Consider the following 21,631-nt stretch of genomic DNA (forward strand, 5'->3'; position numbering starts at 1 on the left):
AGCCGCAGCGCTTCCCTGTCTATATCAATGATTATGTAAATGTTGTATTAAGTAATCATCATAATTATTTTAGCCGAAAGACATCCATTGAGTTGTTCCTTGTCCTAGTATAGACAATGGCTTCCCCAAAAAAAAAATACGACCGATTGATTGTCCTGCACCCTGCGTCCTCTGATCACCTTAGCAAGCTTGGATGTAAGAATGTCCACCCACAATGGCTATATATAGACACCATGCTTAGCGATCCTTGATCTTCACTCGAGAACCTTAAGGCCCTAACGGCTATTTGTACTGCGGGACAGCCGTTGGGGAGTTGCCTGCACATTGCCACTTCAACTTGCAAATCCGGGATTTAATCAAACTATTTTTTTTACCATTTACATTTATTTAGATACATTAACATTTGTACCTATATCGGTTTGACCGCTTGCTTGCTAGAGGGCGTTGGGTCACAATGATTGCAAAAGATATATATGTGGATTAAAGACGCCTCTGTATGTTTGAAAAAACTATTTTCACTTTTATGTCAAATTAATTAAATAAATTTCATAATATATTGTAAATTACTTGACAAAAATGCCAATAAGCAATAAGCTGGTTACTCCATTCTTATGTATATATAAACACCTCAAGTGTCACATAATACAAAAATAGGTTGAAATTTCTGATATTAATCTGTAAATTGAGGTTAGATAACAATAATATTTTTTCACTATAATACACATTGGAATTCATTCACAAAAAATTTAAATATCTTGTATCTAAAAATAAACAAATATTTTATTTTGCTTTATTTTTATACCTCCCACCACCCCCTCCCCCTCCCCACGCTAACTAAAACGTTAGCGACGATTTAGATAGCGTTGCATTGATTTGACCGTACTATAAGAAGCTTTTATTAATTTTAAATATTATTCATTAATAAAATATCACAAACATCTTATTGACTTACTTAAAGAAATATTACTGTTGAACCTATATTTAGTCATTTAAAGCAAAAGTTTTAACCATTGTTAATGATAAATTACAATTCTATAATTATCGGATTTATGAATATTGTTTCTTCGGTTTTATTTGAACTCAGCATACACAGTTGTCATTAGATTTGAACCTATTAAAACTGCACTGTTATATCTGAAAAATCCTCACAGTTACATCAGTCGTAAAACTGATATTCGAAGCTGTATCTTTGGCTTACGAAACACCCTCGTTCATTTCCTAACACGAAACCATAAAATAAAGAATGGATCTGTGGGTAAGTCTTAATTTATCACATATAATTTCTTCTGCTTTTTCACTTCAAATCATGTTGCAAACCGCCATTTTAAGCCGGCAAAGCATAAAGATCTAAAGATTATCATAATACCAACGATTATGCTTACTTCATACCATAATGAGCTCTTATCTATATCCAGATACTTAAGAAGAACGTCTGGTTTCGCAAAATGGCAATATACGTCTGTGCATTCGAGTGGTTTTCTGCCGAAACCGAAGATTGTGAGGACCATGGCGACGACGCCGCATCGTATGAACGACGTCTTCATAATAATTGTCATTAGCAAGGGGATGCGGTGAGCAAAGTCGAAGCCATATATCGCCAAGCCGAGGAACGGCGCGATGACGGCCGGTCCAATAGCACACCCATTCTGAAATGTCGACGATTCAGTTTTAATCCTTTCTCAGTTATTGCAGGAGGATTGTAAAAGTAGCAATTGATAATTAATGAAACTTAAAAATTAGATATCAAGTAAGGGAAATGAAGCAATGTACAAAAAAAACAGTCAAAGATAGGAAGAAATTAGAATTGTAAACAAAACATTAGAATAAATAAAATAAAATGTGATATCAATTGTGGTAATATCTGCAAATTTAATTAGTCAAAATTGTTTAACAAACCCAACCTGTGACATTTGAGACGAGAGGTGAAGGATTAAAGGTGATGAAAAGGAGGAAACTAAAATGGATGAATATGTGACATCATCTTAAGTATGTTAGAAGACCAAATGAATGATTTTAAGAAAATGGAATGTGGTGTAAAGAAATATATAAGAATGTGAATTAATTAATTAATAATTGTAAGTTCCCTGTCCCTAAGCGAGATAGCGGAGAACAAGATCCCCTAATAATGGGAGCCATAAAAAATACAGTACACGTCTACATCCAGAGGTAACAGACTTGACCTTTAGTTAGTCTTTAGAAATGAACTATTATTTTACATTGGTGAAATATGTCGCCATCTCCGAAATTAGAATAACGTTATATTAATAATATAGTCTACACATTTGAGCAATGGTAGCACAGCGATAGAGAACTAAAACGATCGTAGGTCGCGAATTGAATACCGAGGATACAATCTTAGATAATTTACACATTAATTATACCACACTGCAATCACCAACCCAATTTCCAAATGTAGCGATAATGGTATATGCCCGCATAGATATTTTTGGTGAAGGCCTAAGCCTTGCAGTGGGCGTTAAAAGGCTATAACGACAACGCGGCGACTAATTTACACTTATTAACTTCTTTCAATACTAAATATTTGCGAAGAATTTAGAATAGTAAAATCCTATTCTGTGGTAACTTCACTAGCTAACGCGTTTATATATTGGCAACACAGTCATACTGTCTTAGATACCGGTACACGATAATGCTGTTCTAAATATAGTATGTAGAAGACGATAACACTATCGTATACACCGTAAAGCCTACTTTAGACTATGCTAGTATTTTAGTCGAGTACAGAGTAATTTAGACAAGTCTAAACCTGTCTAATTAGGCCAGAGCAGTAGTTGCCGTAAAAATGTCGTTGTCTGGACAATAGAGCATCGGTTTCTGGAACATTCAAAATTTTGGAGCTAGAATATCGAAAGCATTTTTTACTATCCTTTTAGCCCGCGACAAATAATAATGAAAAAGTTTTTGCTGTAACATTAATCAATTATCTGAAAAAGGTTTAAATAAACATTATTTTAAGGGAAATGCATTGTCACTATCTATGACATAACCCTCTGATAAAACACCGTTTTTTAGTTTATTCACTTCATTGCATTGTAAGCTGTTCATCTTGCTAAACACCACTCATATGTAAACTGTACCCGAGTAGAGGAATAGAACAGGAGGTACGTCTAGTCGGCCTTTAATACGCTCCGTAAAATCGTGCTGGACACGGTTCTAGTCCAGATGTTCACAGGGCACTAGGGATTCTTGGATCTCAAAGAAAGTACCTCGTTTACCGGTGACGTAGTAATGGATCAGACCATGGTGCACGTAATCCTTTGCTGTCCAGTTTTGAGGATCCATCCTGAAATGCCAGAGCTAGGCAAGAAGATTGAATAGAGCCATTGCCTCCCTGTTGGGTAACGATGAATGTCGCCCGACGTTCTTGGGATATTGCAAGAAAATTATACAAGAGGTAAACAGAAATAAAACTTGAGGTCAGAAAGAACGAAACGAAGGTTGTAAAACTGTAAATGTAGACAATATACATAATAAGGATCTAAATTACTAATGATGAATAAATTTTACTGTGATATAATAACAGCTATGATATCTTGAGATTAAAGGAATGTAAGAAACTGTGAATAAATACAGATGACAGTGTAAAAGAATTCGTAGTGGATACAAGAAGAGAACGAAAATAAAAACGAAATAGTGAAAAAAATATATTAAAAGATGGATAAAGTCCCTCCTACTACTGGGGTGAACTAGATGCCCTAAAAACAAATCCGTGAAATCAGAACCGTACGGGCGAACTATTTTTGGGCTACTCGACTAAAGTACTAGCATAGACCTAACCAGGTTTAATACAAAAATAGTGTCATATATACTGAAATACAATAACGCTGTCCTACATACCAAAACAGTAACACTTTCTAACCATGTATATTATGAGGTGAGATAATCTAAATATTAATTTAAATTAAAAATATAAATAAACTTACTCTCACGTTGAAGATTGATCCAATGGCCATGCCCAGGCCTTCAGAGGTTAGGGAAACGACGTTCGCTATGAGGCAGAAGCATATAAACCTCGCCACTCCGAATGGCACCCCAACCATGAAAAAGACAATGGTACAAAACACAGTGTTGAGAGTCACTTGAACCGGTAACTTGGACACGGTCAGCGCAGCGTAGTACGGCAACAGACTATACCAGCCGTTGAAATGTTCTTTCTTTACCAGCTTCACTTCCTGAGGATCTGAAAATTTTAAAAGGAAAATCATCAATTGACTTCAATACCTACCAAATCATCTTGAACATGCCATTATTGCATTAGAACGTTTTATATGGCACAGAATTCGCTGATGTAGATTTATGCTTCGTCAATACTAAACCTGTGTTTAAAACACGACATATTTTTACTAAATCTTCAGATTTATGACAATTTTTAGTATTATCTTACTTAAATTTCTTGTTAAACCATTTACATTCTAGTTGTCAATATGCTCATTTTCCTTTAGTTTTAAATTTATTTTGATATGTAATCAAAAATCTTCATTGCTCAAATGTAATTACAGGCACCGGCTTTTTACACCACTGTGACACGTTTTAGTTATTTATATTTATATGTTATATATATATATATGTTATTGTACATTGTTTTGTCTGCATACATCGAAATTATGTTTCAAATATTGGCAGAATAAGCTATAAAAAGTAAAAACCATTTATTTCTTTATAAAATAGTAAATTTATGATATTGTTATTGATGAAAATTGTCATTAATGTTACTTCACTACATGCCCTATCTCAGTAACTGTTCAATCTGAGCACATACACTATATATATCAGAACATTCATTAAATTTACACAAAACAATGACTGTTTTCGTTTCCGTAATGTTACCGTGAAGTAAACAAGATTGGACGGCACGGCCTAAGTTTCAGTACAATTCAAAATTCAATTAAAAATATCCTTATTCAAGTAGAATGCCTACTTGAATAAGGATATTCTTACTAAATGTATTTTTGAGTAGTCGATTATTTTAACATTAGAAGTATAAAGATGCTTCCGGCTTGGAATGCTAATCTGCTGAAAAGAGGGGACAAGAAACTTAACTGTTGCTCTTTTGGAATAAAATTTATCTCAAAATAAATTTTTATTGTATACTCACAAACAAGAACCGGAACCATAATTTGCGTATAAGCAAAGAATATCACTAGACCAACACACATCTTCAAGTGATTGAACATCTGTGTGCCGTCGTTCGCCATGTTGAAGAAGCAGATTCCTATCAACAGGCCGCACATCATGTGATGGAAGGTTTGGATCCATAGCGCTAAAAACAATAATTTTAAATGAATATTTATATATATATACATATATATTAATTTTGGAACACTGGAAATTGACACCAGTCCGATTATGTAAACCAGTACTGCGCAATCGGTGTACCGTATGTCGGATACAATTTCACTCATCTCTCGAAATTAGCTTCCGGTGTGACGCGAAATTGTAGTAAAGATGAGAATGAGAGATGAGAAAAGGTTGCGAAGCACTAATGTGAACAATTGAATATCACACATTCATTGTTATTTTGTCTTTTTTAAACCACGTAATGCCAGTCTCAAAAGCCATTGATTTTTTGATAGGGTGTACTATACAATTACTTATAATGCTTTTACACCTATTTCCAATCACACTGAGTAAATCATGTATATACTCCCAAAAAGATACATCAACATTATCTATACATTAGTTTGGTATGTACCTACGTGAATCAATCATTATACTTTAAATACAAAATTGTAAAGAATTTGTTCTTAATATTAGCAACAAAGTTAAAAGGGAATAATTAAATCAAAATGTGTAAAATGATATAAATATCCAGTTTGTTACCTTGTCGATTTCTGGATATTTGTTTTAACATTCGTCGGAGGAGTATAGAGAACTGTTCAAAATAAGTTGTTGGGTATTTTCCCTGATCAGTATTTTGTACTTTCATCCACGCTAACGTAGAATTGTCTATAGAAACTTGGGTCGATAGTGACGTCATGGAATCTTTTACATCATATTGGTTCACGTTGTAAGTACATTTTTCATTTGATAGAACTATTTCTGTTTCCCCCGCTTCGTCTTTTGCTTGATAGCAGATTTTCAATTCCAAATTGTTAATTGGCTCAATTGTAGGGTTTTCTAGTTTAGATGATTTATATAGCCTGCCGTTGTGAATTTGTTCACAGAGTAAATTTATGTTTTGTGGATTTTCTGTTACTTCCATAACTGAAAAACGATTAAAGCATGATTAAAGTTTCTTTTGTTTGTGTACATGAAGTACTCTAAATTTAAGAAAAAAAATTATTTATACAATTATCAAAACAAAATTACAAATCCCGAGTTTATTGGTAGTTTCTCTCAGTAGGTAGTGCGTTACGAAATTATGTAAACTTAATTTTAAGCTGAGGAATATAGATGATTGTAGTGAACCTATATAATAAAGCAATTTTGACTTTGACAACAAAGTTTCGCCCACTAAGTGTTGGAAAGTTGGAAAATGATGAACGATGCAGTTCGCTTCCCGATCTTATTGAAGGGATAGGTCTATGTTCAGCAATGAACATCCTATGGCTCAAATGGTGATAAGAAGATATATGTACAATTTGTTAGATATTCAACAATGTACCTATATCAAGATGACAACTATACCTATATGTACCATACATCAAGATGGCAACTATATTCATTGGATAAAATTTTGATGATTACTAAATCTATAATACTCTTATGATTTATTGATATTAACCGAAATCAGCAGGGTTGTGATGTCTGGGGCAAGGTAGCCCCACGCTTTGTAAATACGGAACCATGGCCTCTGTATCGCCTTGATAAATACACCGGCCATCTGCAAGAACGTATATCTGTAACAAAATATAAAATATTATACATTAAATATTTATCTGCGATCGAATAAACAACCTCCTATTAGTAATATTATTTCGGGGTAAGTTTCTTTCTCTAAAGATCAATGCAGCCGCGAAAGCACTCTGCGTTTTGTTATATACCTTCGGAGCTTAAAAATAATTCAGAAATCCTTTGCCTGTCACGTTCCAGAATTTTACACTAGTATCTAGTATGCCTCGCGAGATTCGCAGACAAGAGCTTCTAAGACAGAATGGCATTTTGTATTCTTTGACTCTGTTTTGTTTTTTTGATTTTTATCATCATTAACTTTTCAGCCATAGGACATCCACTGCTGATAATAGACCCTAGATTTCCAGTAGGATCAGTTTGGAGTAACTTTCATCAAACGTCTTCCAACAAATTCAACCATTGTTGTCTTACGCTGTGCTTGCCCGTCCGTGGCCTTTATAACTGACATTTTATAATGAATGCTAAATACTTTTTCTCTGTGATAAATCAAAATAAGTGGTAACCCTGTAGTAAAAATTGTAACTTTTGAATCTTTTTGATTTATAATAATATACAAATCTTCTAAATTGTAATTTTGTTACTGTTTACTTCTATTATTGAATTACGCGAAACGATTATGTAACCTTGAATACTCGTGACCCGCTCTCCATTTCTTATCAGTTATGACTCTTTACCCAGTGACCTACAACTAAAACCAAAGCTAGTTATATACAATGACTAATTAATATTTTACATAATAAGTGCCTAATTAAAAGCAGTCTTATAATAAAATTTAGCTTAAAGAGAGTGATAATGAGAACTTCATATGTTTTAAAACTAGGTTAAATAAACATTATTTAATTATTTAGCTGTTAACTAGCATGAACATGTCCATTCTCACAGAAGTCACTCTCATATCGTGGTCTTCGTACAGGGCCCACAGACGCCCACTCAAGACCTAGACCTCCTCCAAAGACATCTATGGGGGGAATTACCATAATCACCACGCAGGCGGCTTGGCATGCGCAATGTGTTTTTGTAGTACGCAGAGGACACTGCTTTAATATAACGTTACGCTGAACAAAAACACAAATATAAGACTGTATCGCGGGAATCAAATCCGCGACCTATCAGCAATATAGCAATATATAATACAACCTACCAGCAATATATATCTCAGTCTCCTGCCACTGGGCTACCACTGCACATGTCGTCATATCAGCCCATATCTTTAGGAACTACATATTAGGAATGTAATTATATACGAATATCATAACAAATAAAAACACAAATAATCATAGAATTTATTTTCTGAGAAACTAATCTCTTTTCTCTGATAATGTTTTTGAATAATGATTTCTAAAAATAAGCTTTAAGCATTGCTCAGTGCAAGTTTTTGTTTTATCCTAGATCGTTATTTAATTTCATTAAGTGTCAACGGGCACTTATTGGTGACCTGGCGAAGGTTTGAGTTTCTACGACTTTCAATTGACTACGTAACTAAGCCTCTAGGCTCGGTAACAAGAAAAAATAACCTTAAACAAGTGAGACTAGTGTAAAACGTTGTCGACTTTAGCCTCGTATCCAATAAACGTACCTGATCAAAGAGCTCTAGGAGTGAGGCGGCGGGCTGATGTATCGTACAGACTACGGTCCTGCCCTGTCTGGCCAGCTGCCGCAGTAGTTTCACGCACTGGACTGTGGTGACTGTATCCAGTCCACTAGTAGGCTCGTCTAAAAAGAATACTGGTGGATTGTTCACCAACTCCAGCGCGATCGATAACCTATAACAAAGGGTGCGGTTCAAATTTGAAGTCATTGGTTGCTTTTTTATATATAACTAAGACCCGATAGAATTTGTGCTGTCAAAAGTAATTGTCCGTATTTAAATAAGAAGAAAGATATAAAACGTATTTTAAAGCGATAAATTTATTAATGTCTTAATAGTAAACTGCAGATACAAAGATACATTTCCTTTTTCGGTTTTAGAAATAAAGTACGTTCACAGAAGATATATTTTTTTATTATATACTGATACGCCTTTTTAACTTTTATTGACGCCAATTGCTTGACTGCTTAGATTTATTGTTTAAATTTAATCTATGGCTTGTATTGGAAAAGAGTGACAAATTTTCTTGTAAAATTTGCTGTTTTTCTGATTTTTTATGCCCTAATTTGTCCGGGGGTGTAGCTAAAAGCTAATAATAATAGACTGTATGCAAAGAATGCCTTTTCAGGGCTTAGAAATAAGACTTCGAAATAAGTAAGTACAAATATATTTCACAAGATTGTAACTGTAATGGTATATTACTTTTCAGGCATTAACATAAACACCACAATAACAATTAAAAGTCTTAGAAATAAAAAGTAAAATAACACGTCCAGCCAGTTCCCTATTAAGGTCTTACTGTGAACTAAACTCCATTTTATAGGTCTATGAATCATGTTCTGGCTTTTATTAAAGTGGAGTGTTTGGTTAAAAGCAACACGTTTCTTTTGGATTGAATTCCACAAATAGTATTACTACTATCGTAAATATATTAAAGCGATTTTAACTGCCAATTTCTCCCAGAACGAGAAACTTCTACAAAGTTTATTAACAAATAAATAACTCTTAACTCAGTCAATGAATATAAATATTATGATTTTTTATTTTATAAATTTACAGTAATACAGGACAGTTATAACTCAGAGGTAACTACAACATAGCAAACACAAATAACTAATAAAAATATACTTGGAACATAAATATTGTAAACAAAATTGTAATATATATATAACAGATTTTGGGAGCAAGCATGTATCATCGTAGGACTATTCATCGCTTAAGTCAAGATCAAGTGCTTTGCCTATAAGCGTGAATTATTGATAAAAACGTATAAATTCTCTAGCCTTTTCATTTTATTACCTAACTTTAGACTTTTTGTATTCTATAGGATATTCTCGGTAATACGCCCTGTGGAATAAAGTAACTTTTCAAAAAACGTTTTCTATCCTCAGTAGTGAGTGATATGACGCAGAGACGTTTTTGTGTTTTGAAATAACATTAGAATATGGTAAGGTGTAATATATCATTATAACACGGATGTCGGGACGATAGTGTGCATCAATAGTTGCTAATGTTTTATTGCGAGTGCTTGTTATTAAGAAACACGGCGTTGAGAGGGATCGACAAGTAAAGTGGGACACTTTTTTACCATTGCAACATTAATGGGTCGCTGATCGAGATAAAATTACGAAACTGTTATTGCGAATGCTTTAGAACAATTTTGGCATTGTGGCATTTTTCTGTAATTACTTAAATAATTGTAAAACTGACATTTTAAGGTGAACTAAAATATTTCTTTAAGTTCTCTAATGGCTGCAAAATTTAAATGCAAAAAACGACGTTGAGCATGAGTGATAATCTCATTAACATGCCGCACATTCCGACACTTACAAATGACAAATGTAAGAAATCTATGAAAATCTGATAGAGTGAAATTTTAATAATTCAGGGGTTGATATGGTATATAATCTATCAGAAAGTGGGTGGGTAATATTTCACCATACGCGACCATTATAACTTTATAATTTCCTTTCATCTTTTCAATGCACTATCAATAACACATTAGCACTAAGCCTAAGAAGTAGATTGAGAAAAGTACCTTCTCTGAGTGAAGGCCTGAATCATAACAAAAAAGCTGATAACTAAATGTAGTTCGTTCGCGTTAAGAATACATTATTCGAGTTATTAATTCTTAGCGCGAACCGATTCATCATAAATTGTCCTTACAAGCTGTCTAATTAAGAACGATTTCATTGGAGACGTTGAACTTAACATGTGCTGTAGTTTTAACGCCAACGAACTTTAAATGCAAATAATGCCATAGTTTTTTTTAAAGGAGCGAATTAAAGTTTTTCTTTTTTCAGACTTGTTAAATTAGTTAATTACGTTTAAATGAAGGAATATTACATCAACAGCAGCACTATCAAAGCTTTATGATATGATTGAAATGTTTCTTTTTTACATCTTAAATGTTGGAACTATTATCGCTTGTAAAAGTTCGCTAGCAAAGAGATTGAAGTAAAAAAAGGGATAACATTCCTTTCAGCATCAGTTTTCAAGAATTCCATCGGTCAATTTTACCCGTAAGAAGTTGGATACAACATATATCTTAAACCGCGCTTGACTTTGAAAAATCTAGTAAAGATAAAAAAAACACATTAATAACTAGTAAATAGGCGTCATAAATAACCTACTAGACACGATAATTGATATATAGACAACAAAGCAATTATTTTTATTATTATTATATCATACCGCTTTTTTTGTCCGCCTGATAATCGGTCTGTTCTTGTATGTTGGTGTTCTAAGAGTCCCAACTCTTGTAAAATCTCTTCTGAATGTGCAGTTGCTCCCTTTGTTAGTTTAAGACTGGCTGCGACGTCTAATGCTTCTCTTACGCTGAGGTATGGCTGAAGCAAATCTTCTTGAGTGATGTAGCACGACAACCTCTGGAATCGCTGCTCGTTGCGCGGCTGCCCGTTAACGAGCAATTCGCCAGTTACGCCAGCTGATCTGTTCATAACATAAGTTTATGTTCATTTAACTCATACATATTGTCAACTTTTATTAACCAACGCTTCCTTTACAAGAGAAAGTATACTTAACGCTTATTTCGAAGTTTTTAAATTTATGCCAAAGTATTAGAAATATGTATTCAAATAATCATATGATGAAACCTAGTACATCTTGTGTACATCACTGAACCGTAATAATCCAATAATGGCAGTGCTCGAGAGAACTGAACTGATCGAGGTTACGTTTTAGAACGGCCTAAACCAAGGTAAAAGAGACTATTGTGAAATATTTTAGACTAAGCCACTCTTACACCGCGCTATCTCCAACCCGGTAAAGAGGCACATCACAAAAGTAAACAGTATTTGTTAATGACAAAAAAACTGCAACTTAAACTTTTCAATAAAATCACTTTGTGAATGTTTATTAAAAATTTCAAATATCCTTTTTAATTGAGAATAAAAGGATTTGCAGATTTCGCGAAATCGAGGCAGTAGGGAAGGTCAAGGCCTACCTAGAAAATGGACAGTACCCGAAGCGCTTGACTTCTTGCGTTTAGTACGACAAGGTTTTTTTGACCGCTGGTCTCGATACAATAGGGATGCTTTCGTCTATACCGTAATTTTAAAACACTGACAAGGTTGCTCTACGACATAGGGTAGAGTTGAAGTTCTTTATCTGTCATAATAAAATGCGTATAAAATAATATGAATAACTAATATGCATCGGATCTCATCCGAAAGATGTCTATTATCTTGCTATTAATAATCGAGTCTACAATATTTTCACCTGTATCCAGAAATAGCGTTGAGCAATGAACTTTTCCCGGCACCCGAGGGACCCATGATGGCGACAAGCTGTCCCGACAAAAATCTTCCATTGACACCTTTTAAGACTTGTCTCTGCTCTCCTGTGATAAAAGAAACATTCGTATCAACTTATTATATACACGTATTATTAGGTGAATTTTAATAAATCTTTAAAGAAAAAAACTTCGTAAATTAACTTTATTTCATATTTATGAATTGATATTAGCATTCGGGAATGCACTATATTTATATATAAAATAGTACGATAAAGTAACACTTTCAAATACTGTACCAAAGATCTTCTTAATGTACCTAAATAATCAATTTATAACAAATCATTGCTTTTTACGATTACTGCACAGAAAACAGTTACTTTGTCTATAAGAAAAATATATTGATTGTATCGAAAGGATAAATGTATCTGAAAAAAGCAAAGCTAAGTGGAAAACAAGAGATCTCATGAACCAGCTCCAACAAGGTGGACAGATCTCATTAAACCTGCCACTAAAAACTCCATAAATGAATACTCTCACTTCGCCTAACACCGAGCTACATGGCGACACCTAGTGAGATCAGCGGGTCACCAGAACCGACCGGGGCATGACTACGACCGCCCTGACAAGAGTGAATGATTGAGAGGAATGCCTCATTTGTACTGTAATTACAAATCTACAGCGTCCATAAATAACCTGAAGCAAAAATCAGCATTGTGAAAGTGGCGCTTCTTACATGAACTACTCAAAAAATGTATTTATAATAAATTTGATAAGCGAAATTAATTTTATTCTTAATAGTAAATATAAATCATAAATACACACTTATTAAGGTAATTTGCATGGTGAACAATGTACAATAAAATAAAATTATAGATACAAACATTTTGCGAATATAGAAAAAAGAATAGATTAAATGAATTAGAAAAATAGGTCCATTAATATATAGCTCAATTTTATTATGATTGTTGTATTACACATTAAAAAAGGAGAGTTTCATTCATAACCTTGTTTTACGGCTTCTTCTAATAGCATTAGACAATCTAGTACTCTAATTTAAAAATGTTTTACTCGCTAAAAGCTAGTTAATTGATTTATATATCTCTTCTAGTTGTCTTTTTACATTTGTTTTCAAACATATGCTCAGTAATTAAAAGTAAACTTCGGTTTTTAAGATTATTATGAAACTATTAAACGCGATATATCCCCGTAAACCTTTACAGAATCTTCTGATTTAAAATAACACTCTTGCAGTGAAGTATTACAACGTGCCAAACTAGAATATAAGTTTCATATTATGATGAACAGAGCATAATGCCAGGGTATAAGTCAAAAGCGGAAGCTACACCGGACCGATAGAGAGCTCTACAAAAAAATAAACATAAATATAACTAAGAAATATTTTTTAGACCGTACACTGCATTCTAATTGATAAACCACAAATTCTAATGACAAACTCGAGGCCAATAAAATAAAAAAGAATCAAAATTTTATCTTAAAATATGACTGGCATCCTGAACTAGCCTGGACGACTCAGGAATCTATTAACACTAGTTTAAACACAATCTAAAAGTAATTAACACAAACTAACTACGCAATGTTACGGTAAGTTACCGTATCAGAGAGAGAGTGTGTTTGGACACGGTACACAAATCCCTACTTAAATATACTCTGACGTACGCACTGTTGTGAGAGATCGCCATCTGGTCATGTTGGCGAATCTTTTGCAATGCGGGGTGGGGCTCCGCGTATGCACACACAGCGCAGGCCCTCAAAGTGCGGTTTCGTTAATGCCCGTTTCGCGCAATGCCAGCCGTCCGTAACAGAATTCTTAATCAAATTTAAAAATAATGTAAACACTACAAGACTTAGATACTGTCAACTCATTCGGTGTGGTTCGAACCAACAAAAATAATAAAAATATGAACAAGTCTGAAAGTGCCTCGAAACAACTATAACTTATGTACATTTAATACCTGATGCTCACATAATCATGGGTAATGCAAAGCACTGAGGAATTCTGAAAAAAATGCCATGTAGTCAAGAAAAAGTTATTCTACTTCACGAATAGTATACACGTAATTCATTCATATTACCATCGTGACAGGAGAAATATGCCAGAATAGCCCAATTTTATTGAGACTAGAATCAGATACAGCTCTCTACAAGACATCCTCAAACTTCAACTACCATGGTTGCAAACGCGCCATCATCTGACAAGAGTCCATAACAAACTCAGACTTTTTTGTTTGCTTTTACGATGTTCTTAACACAGAATTAGTGCAATTCATTGCCAAACATTTTAAATTTATCACAAGATAAGTCAGAGACGTTACGTGAGATTCTATTGTAGTACCGTAAATGATTTCCCACAAAACAGTTACAAACTTTAACGTCAGTAAAAGGATTCATAAAATTTTCTTCACTTTTCTGAATCATGATGACGTCGATGATGTCATATATTTAAATATCCGCCGGAAATCAAATCCGCGTTCAATCGTAAGTCACTTTACTCGACTCTTGTCAATATACGAGTAAACTATAACACTATCATATACAAACTCTGTAAATTATCATACTTTAAATATTAATATTTGTAAACACTGTGGAAAATGTTTCTAATTTTGTCTTATATTCTTAGCGTGTCTGTTTAAAACAGCAAATTATACGATTTAAACTTAATTAACCATGACAATAACAGAATATATTACATTAGAATACAAAACAATGTAAATTACTAGCAAGGACAAAGCAAGTTATAATGTATTAATTAAATATACATTAACGAATTGCCATTACAACTTATAACATTAAACTTTTGTAGTTAAAATCTTACACGAAATCAACTAAACCTGTGTGTTAATATTTTTTTTAATATTATATTTTTTTATTTTACACAGCGTGGGTGGGTAGCCTCTTCCATCCCCCGTAACTTGAGTCGGTTTCTATCAGCTGACATGATCATGATGATGATTTTTACTCTAACAATTGTATAATCAGTGTCAATAACATACAACTGCTAATTAACAAAAATACTATCATTATTTAACTAAACAATTATTCTTATATCAATTGATTATATTATTGTTTTGCAAACCGGTTAAACACATAGTTTAAACTCAGACTAATTACCATCTTATAATTAATATTATTATATTGTTATCCCATATTAGTATAATTATTATGATTCCTTTCAAGCAAAAAAAGAAAGAAAAAACTATACACTGAACCGGAAAGAGATGATAAAAAATCATATCACGTGTTATATTACCCTGTGAACCTTTCAGCGTGTACGGTGTTTAAAATACTCTCACAGCACAAAAACTAGAGAAAGTGTATCCATTTCCTATTTTAACTCAATTAAAATATACATTTCCATAAACACAAATACTCAATAACATTGTATAACAAAATATGATAATTAAAGTTTATTAATGATAGATGTGTCTGGGGTAAATCATTTTGTATGTAATAACACACAATCCAAAGTCCATAGTTATCGAAAATTGTAAAACGGTATCAATTGTACAGATTCTGATAATAGTAAACATATAAAAATGCCAGAAATTTTTGACTACCAACCATATATTTAACTTTTTTGTCTAAAATAGGCATACGATAATAAAACATCTGGTTAGCTGTATAATTAAAATTCCATAATTACATGTTTACTGCCAATGTAACCCTATAACCAAAGAGATGTTAGTACCATGGACACAACCAAAGATATTAAAGTTGTATACAAAAAGAATTGAGCAGGGGAAATCCAGCGATAGTGGACTTGTGGCAGTAGGTTGCGGGTTCATTTCACGGGATACAGTCATATATAAATAAATAGGATTGCTCCGGTTCACGCACAAGTTTCCAGAGGATGGGCAGCAGCGTCCTTTGCGTACCATAATACAATGCGTTGGCACGTCTGTCAAGCATGGCGATTATAGTATATCCCCCCATAGATATCTTTAGAGGAGGCCTCCGCTTTTCAGTGGGCCTCTTTGGGCTATAACGACGAATAAACTCGGTAACAGAAAGCCTGTATCCTAGCTGTGCAGATATTACAAAATCTAAAATAATCTCTTTCACCGCAATCCTTGTCGATATCCTGCTAACAAAATATCGAAATGAACATCAATTTATTTAAGCGGAAATATTAAATAGGGCGCCGGCTATTTGAACAATATCACACATATAGTGTTATTTTTATTATTATCAATGAATGACACCCGCGATATGTTTATCGTATTATTCAGAGAATTTATAGACGCAAAAATACCATAACACACATTGTTAATAATGGGGCATATATGTTTTTATTGATAATAACATTTTTATATTTCAACCTTTTGAAAGATATAACCCGTTTTATGAAATATAAGTACTATCGGTATGTTTAACTTTTCTTTCTTTTTTTGAAAGTCTTTGCTCCATAATGTATAATCCATAGTCATGGCATCGATTTTCTAACAAAATTCAAGCAGACTCAGTACAGATTTGATTATGTATGAGCTCAAATAAAGAAACAAACACCTGCCTAGTTCATTAATTACTTCAACAGTGTAATAGTCAGATAAATTAAAACATTTTACGTATAGAAGAACAGTAAATAGAACGTCAAATTCACAAACTAAAATACTAATTGATCGTAAGTCTGATAATCACTAACATTTCTTGAATCTGACAGTTTTAAATGACAGGCAGTTAACTATAAAATGGACAGGCATTCAATTATACGCGTAAATTTATGTAATAAACATGATATTACTACTGATTACAGATCGGTATGACCTATTAATTGAATTACATATATAATTGCTTGTCTAACGGCACTTTATGTCAGGCAAGATATATTAACATATATTTGCTTGTCATAATTCTAGATAAATGTAACATAAGATTATTAAAAGTATACAAAGTGACTGGTTATAGGTGTGAAAGCTTTAAATGAATGTAAAGGTCAGTTATCGAATAAAAGCTATATCTATAACTTTTGCACGTATTTCCCATCATCCTGTATTAAATGACCACTCTGAAATATATGTAACATTAATATATTTCTTCTATTAGAATGTGACTGGCCAATAACTTTAAGTAATATTGGTAACTTCTGCAGGGAATGATTGTGTACAATAATTAATTTTAACTTAATTTGTTATGACCCGAATTTAAAAAAAAAAACAAATTCGTACTATATTATCATTACTTTATTAATTAAATTACTCTGAAACTTGCTTATTGTAATTTTTGGATAGGGCGTATCGTATATTAAATAACAGCAAAACATTTGCTATTATGAAACTTTTACAATTACTTTTTTAATGGAATCAGGCGTTACCTTGCGGAACTCCATCCTAAGTAAGAAAAGGATCCGATATTTAGCCACTTCCGCACATGCAGTGGTAGCCGTGCAACAAAGTGCACCGCCTGCCAGCTCGCTGATAGATGCGCATGCGACAAACAATGCGAATTACACAACTGCCACCGTTAAATCACTCAACAAGTGTTGATCATCTCTCCACGGGGCATCTTCAGGAGTTATGTACACCGATTAGTGCCAAACACAGTCAATTTTACAATTGCTATTCATAAACAATCACCCGTTTAACAAAATACATACACAAACATTCAATATTTACGTCAAGTCCCTGAGTTATATTAAGTTGAACTTTAACGCTGTAGAAACTGTATTCTAATATCGTAAAGGCATTTAACAGAACTATTAACTTAGTCGAAGTGTTAAATTAATATAGACGGCATGATGGCGTTCGCAGTCTCTTCGGGTTTAAGGTGACAGGGTGCCCAGCCTAGTCCTTTTTAAACTCTGAACACACGACTATTTTGCTGGATTGGGCGGCCGTCGAGCTCTAAAATTGGTTTTACCGGACGCACCATGGAGTGATTAGGCTCAAGGACTCCATGAGGGGATTTGGGCTTGGGCTGACACTCACTAATAATAAATATATAATCTATAATATAATAATTATGGCTTGTATATTTTAGTAAACCGAAATAGAACCAGAACCGAACAACAAACACCTTTGCGATAAGTCAATTCCTTCATTGTATTGACCTTGTATAGATATATCGATCGACAAAGAATAATCAAAGACCGCCAGTGTAAGTACTTAATATGACAATAAGTGCAGCTATAATTAAATAAACATATTACTATTTTTAAATTTGGAATCTTTCCTTTTTAAATGATTGTTCATTGTGTTTTCTTATTTTCGCGCCAGAGTATTATAAAATACTTCGTGATGGAGGGTGATAAAGCAAACCAAATCGCTGTGATTACATTATATAAAGTAGGTATAGTACCAAATACAATTTTTTAAATCCCCCATCTGTTTGGTACAATGAAATGGTACAATGAAACCTACACTGTTTGTGACAGATAAAGATATAGCCGTCCACGTCGTGTTGGGAAAGTAAGGAAAGTAACACCTGTATGGGGAAGCATGAGAAAGCATTCGAAGAAATCCTGTTCGAAAGCATAAGATTTTATCGCGGGAGATGAAAATAGCACCCAGAACCACTTCACATATTTTATACGATGACTTAGGACTTGCAGCCGGTAAAAGACGCACTGGTCATTTCTTAACTGATAATTTAAAAGAATAGGGTGGTAAATCAAAAACTTTAGCGGTACGTAATGAATGGTCATAAAAAAATTTGTTTGCGGATGAAATTTTTTTTACAATTAACCAAAATTTTAACAAACAAAATTAACTTATTTCTGATGAAAGGTAAAAAGGAAAAAGCTTCCCAATTAGTAAACAGAGTACAACGTGTCCGACTTCAGTAATGATTTGGTGGGTGTTAGCTACGAAGAAGTAACTAAGACATAATATTGTGAAAAAGGCATCAAAACATCGACACAAGTGTATGAAGATACTATTCTTGAGAAGATAGTAAAGGCTCTCAACAACACTATGTTTAAGAACCAAGATTTTCAGCAACATTCAGCGTCCAGTCATAAAGCTCCATTCACCCAACAATGATAAGAAACGATCGTTCCGGACTTCATCAGAGGTGAAGACTGGCTTCCATCTAGTCCTGAACTTAATCCAATAAATTACGATTTATGGTTGCTTTAAGAGAGCAAGGCTTGCTCTAGATGTTATGATAATTTGGAGTTCCTAAAACTACCCAGAAGATTAGCAGTGAAGAATTTTCCTATAAAATGAGTGCATGCCACTAGTGATTACCGTCCTCAACGTTTAAAGTACTATATTGCAGGCAATAGAGACCACTTCGAATAAGCTCTATATATTTTTAATGGTTTTGTATTAATTTATGAAACTAACACACTGTAATAGTACGCAATATTAAGTACAATAAATTATGTCGTTTTTATGTTTATTTGAACAACATTTACGTCAGGACTAGGTATATGTGTGCGTGTTCTGTTTACCGTTTATATACTCCACAATTTTTATATAAAAACTAATACGTAAATATGTTCCTTTAAAAATTATTTCAATCAACTTGACCCCGGTTTTACCAATGTAAGTGCTAATTTTCGACGAATAAAACGTAAACATTAAACAATTATAATTATTTAACGAAACTTTTAAAGCAAAGAAAGAATTCAACACAATTCAAACGACTGTGCAGAAGTGTATAGTGAAACTATCACAAAATAATCTTTAGTGACATTCATGACCAATTGACATGTTTATACAAAATAGGCACTCAATACAATTTACGACAATTATTATAAAACTTGATTTCCAAGACATGCGTCCGGACAAGCCAATGTCCCGAATACCAGCCTGCTTCCGTCAGTTCACTTTGCCAAGATTGTGTATAAATAGAAGCAAAACAAAGTAAGGGACGTACAAATACATACTAATATAGTTTATAACGCGACAAGTCTTTTTTCAATGTCGCTCCAAATTTCATGAAATCACACCAAAAAAACACACAAAGTGAAATTTTGGATTCTTAATTTGTAGTTACTTTACACTAGAAAGTGGTGAAGCAAGTTAGAGGCAGTATCGAACGTACATTCAATACAGTGCTATAAAGTATCGAAGTATTTTGCGTAACACGATATCTCGCTCGCAGATTCGAAAATCTGATGAATTTGACGAATCTGTGAAAGTATAAAAGACTTACGACGCAGTTTAAAATGAACATAACATCATCGCGTGCACTGCGATGTAACATTTCATTCGTGTAATTAATTCTCAAATTCGACGCTGTCATACCGAATAATTCGAGTTGATTATAAGTTTTCAGAGTATTGTGAAATAAAAGCTTTATAGTACTTTACTTTACAGTAACACTGACAGAACTAATTTATCTTTATCTTGAATCACTAATAGCAACACGTAGCAAATCTATAAATTCTTTATAAGTGTTATAGAAATTACTCTATAAAAGATGCATCTTGTCAATCTCCTCGTACATATTCATTATGCGTACGTTCTTTACGATAATACACACATAATTTTCTTTTTTGATATCAGTCCACTACATTAACAAGGAAATCGATGTTTGTTTTTAGTACTAAGAACTGAAACAAAGGCGGAATGGCGCAACCATCGCACGTCATAAGTACTGTTGCGCACTAAAAATAGAGCATTGCACCTATTTCCGAGTAGTCACACAGTTTCTTTCTATAGTGGAACGTTTCACTTGAACTAATTAATAATATATCATGAAGATTTCAAATTCATATTTATAAAAACATTTTAACTAATTTTATTAATAATACACATTTAAAATTATCTATTCAATTAATGTATTCAATAAAATCAATCGCTTTTTTCAATTTGCTTTTGTGTGAGAATACGTTGTGAAACTATACGCAACAACGTAAATGTTCAAGGTACTTGCGATCTCTTGAAATAATTTGTATTGTTATTTTCAAGTCCGCTTCCACATAAATAAATTTATTTAATAACAAAGTGAAGGGAATATGGAGTTAATATACTCGTGATATACATATATATTTTAATTCTTTATTTATACACCTTATTTAATTTTCGTTGTAAATTCATTGTAAATATTTCCTTTTAATTGCATTAATCTTATTTATTCATTCACATAATTAACTTGTTGAGATTTTTATCCGACTGCATATATCGTACTAAAAATTTAATTTTCAAAGATGTCGTGCCTCTATACATCTAACATTGTGATTATAATTATTGTTGATAAAATATAGCATAAGATTATTACACTTTATAATAATAAAATAATTAAGTGACAAGATTATTATTTGGCTTTTTATACTAGATTCTGCATCATTTCAACCGCAGGATGTTAATTGTTAGACATAGGCCTTCTCCATACATTTCCAAAATCTCGGTTTGACGCAGCTTGCTTCCAACGTCTTCCGACAACTTCAACAAGATTGTCAAAAATCGAAAGCTGTTATGTTTTTTTAGTCGTATTTTCATGAGAGAGTT

At 33.1% G+C, this 21,631-nt stretch overlaps 1 protein-coding gene across 1 annotated transcript in view; it reads right to left on the reverse strand.

The window, feature by feature from the left end:
- Positions 1-1,125: 1,125 nt before the first annotated feature.
- LOC137919134 (ATP-binding cassette subfamily G member 4) overlaps positions 1,126-21,631 on the reverse strand; it is a 39,624-nt gene continuing 19,118 nt past the window's right edge. Inside the window, exons 3-10 of the mRNA XM_068762105.1 lie at positions 12,203-12,323; positions 11,156-11,413; positions 8,450-8,636; positions 6,746-6,860; positions 5,842-6,225; positions 5,117-5,281; positions 3,945-4,201; positions 1,126-1,646 (exon numbers count right to left, since the gene is read on the reverse strand). Coding sequence (XP_068618206.1) covers positions 1,305-1,646; positions 3,945-4,201; positions 5,117-5,281; positions 5,842-6,225; positions 6,746-6,860; positions 8,450-8,636; positions 11,156-11,413; positions 12,203-12,323 — 1,829 coding nt within the window. The 3' untranslated portion in view covers positions 1,126-1,304. The remainder of the gene's footprint in view (positions 1,647-3,944; positions 4,202-5,116; positions 5,282-5,841; positions 6,226-6,745; positions 6,861-8,449; positions 8,637-11,155; positions 11,414-12,202; positions 12,324-21,631) is intronic.

This window comes from Battus philenor, unplaced genomic scaffold, assembly GCF_028537555.1.
Source record: "Battus philenor isolate CCGP_79_NKW_IND1 unplaced genomic scaffold, ilBatPhil1.0.hap1 SCAF_16, whole genome shotgun sequence".
Lineage (NCBI taxonomy): Eukaryota > Metazoa > Arthropoda > Insecta > Lepidoptera > Papilionidae > Battus > Battus philenor.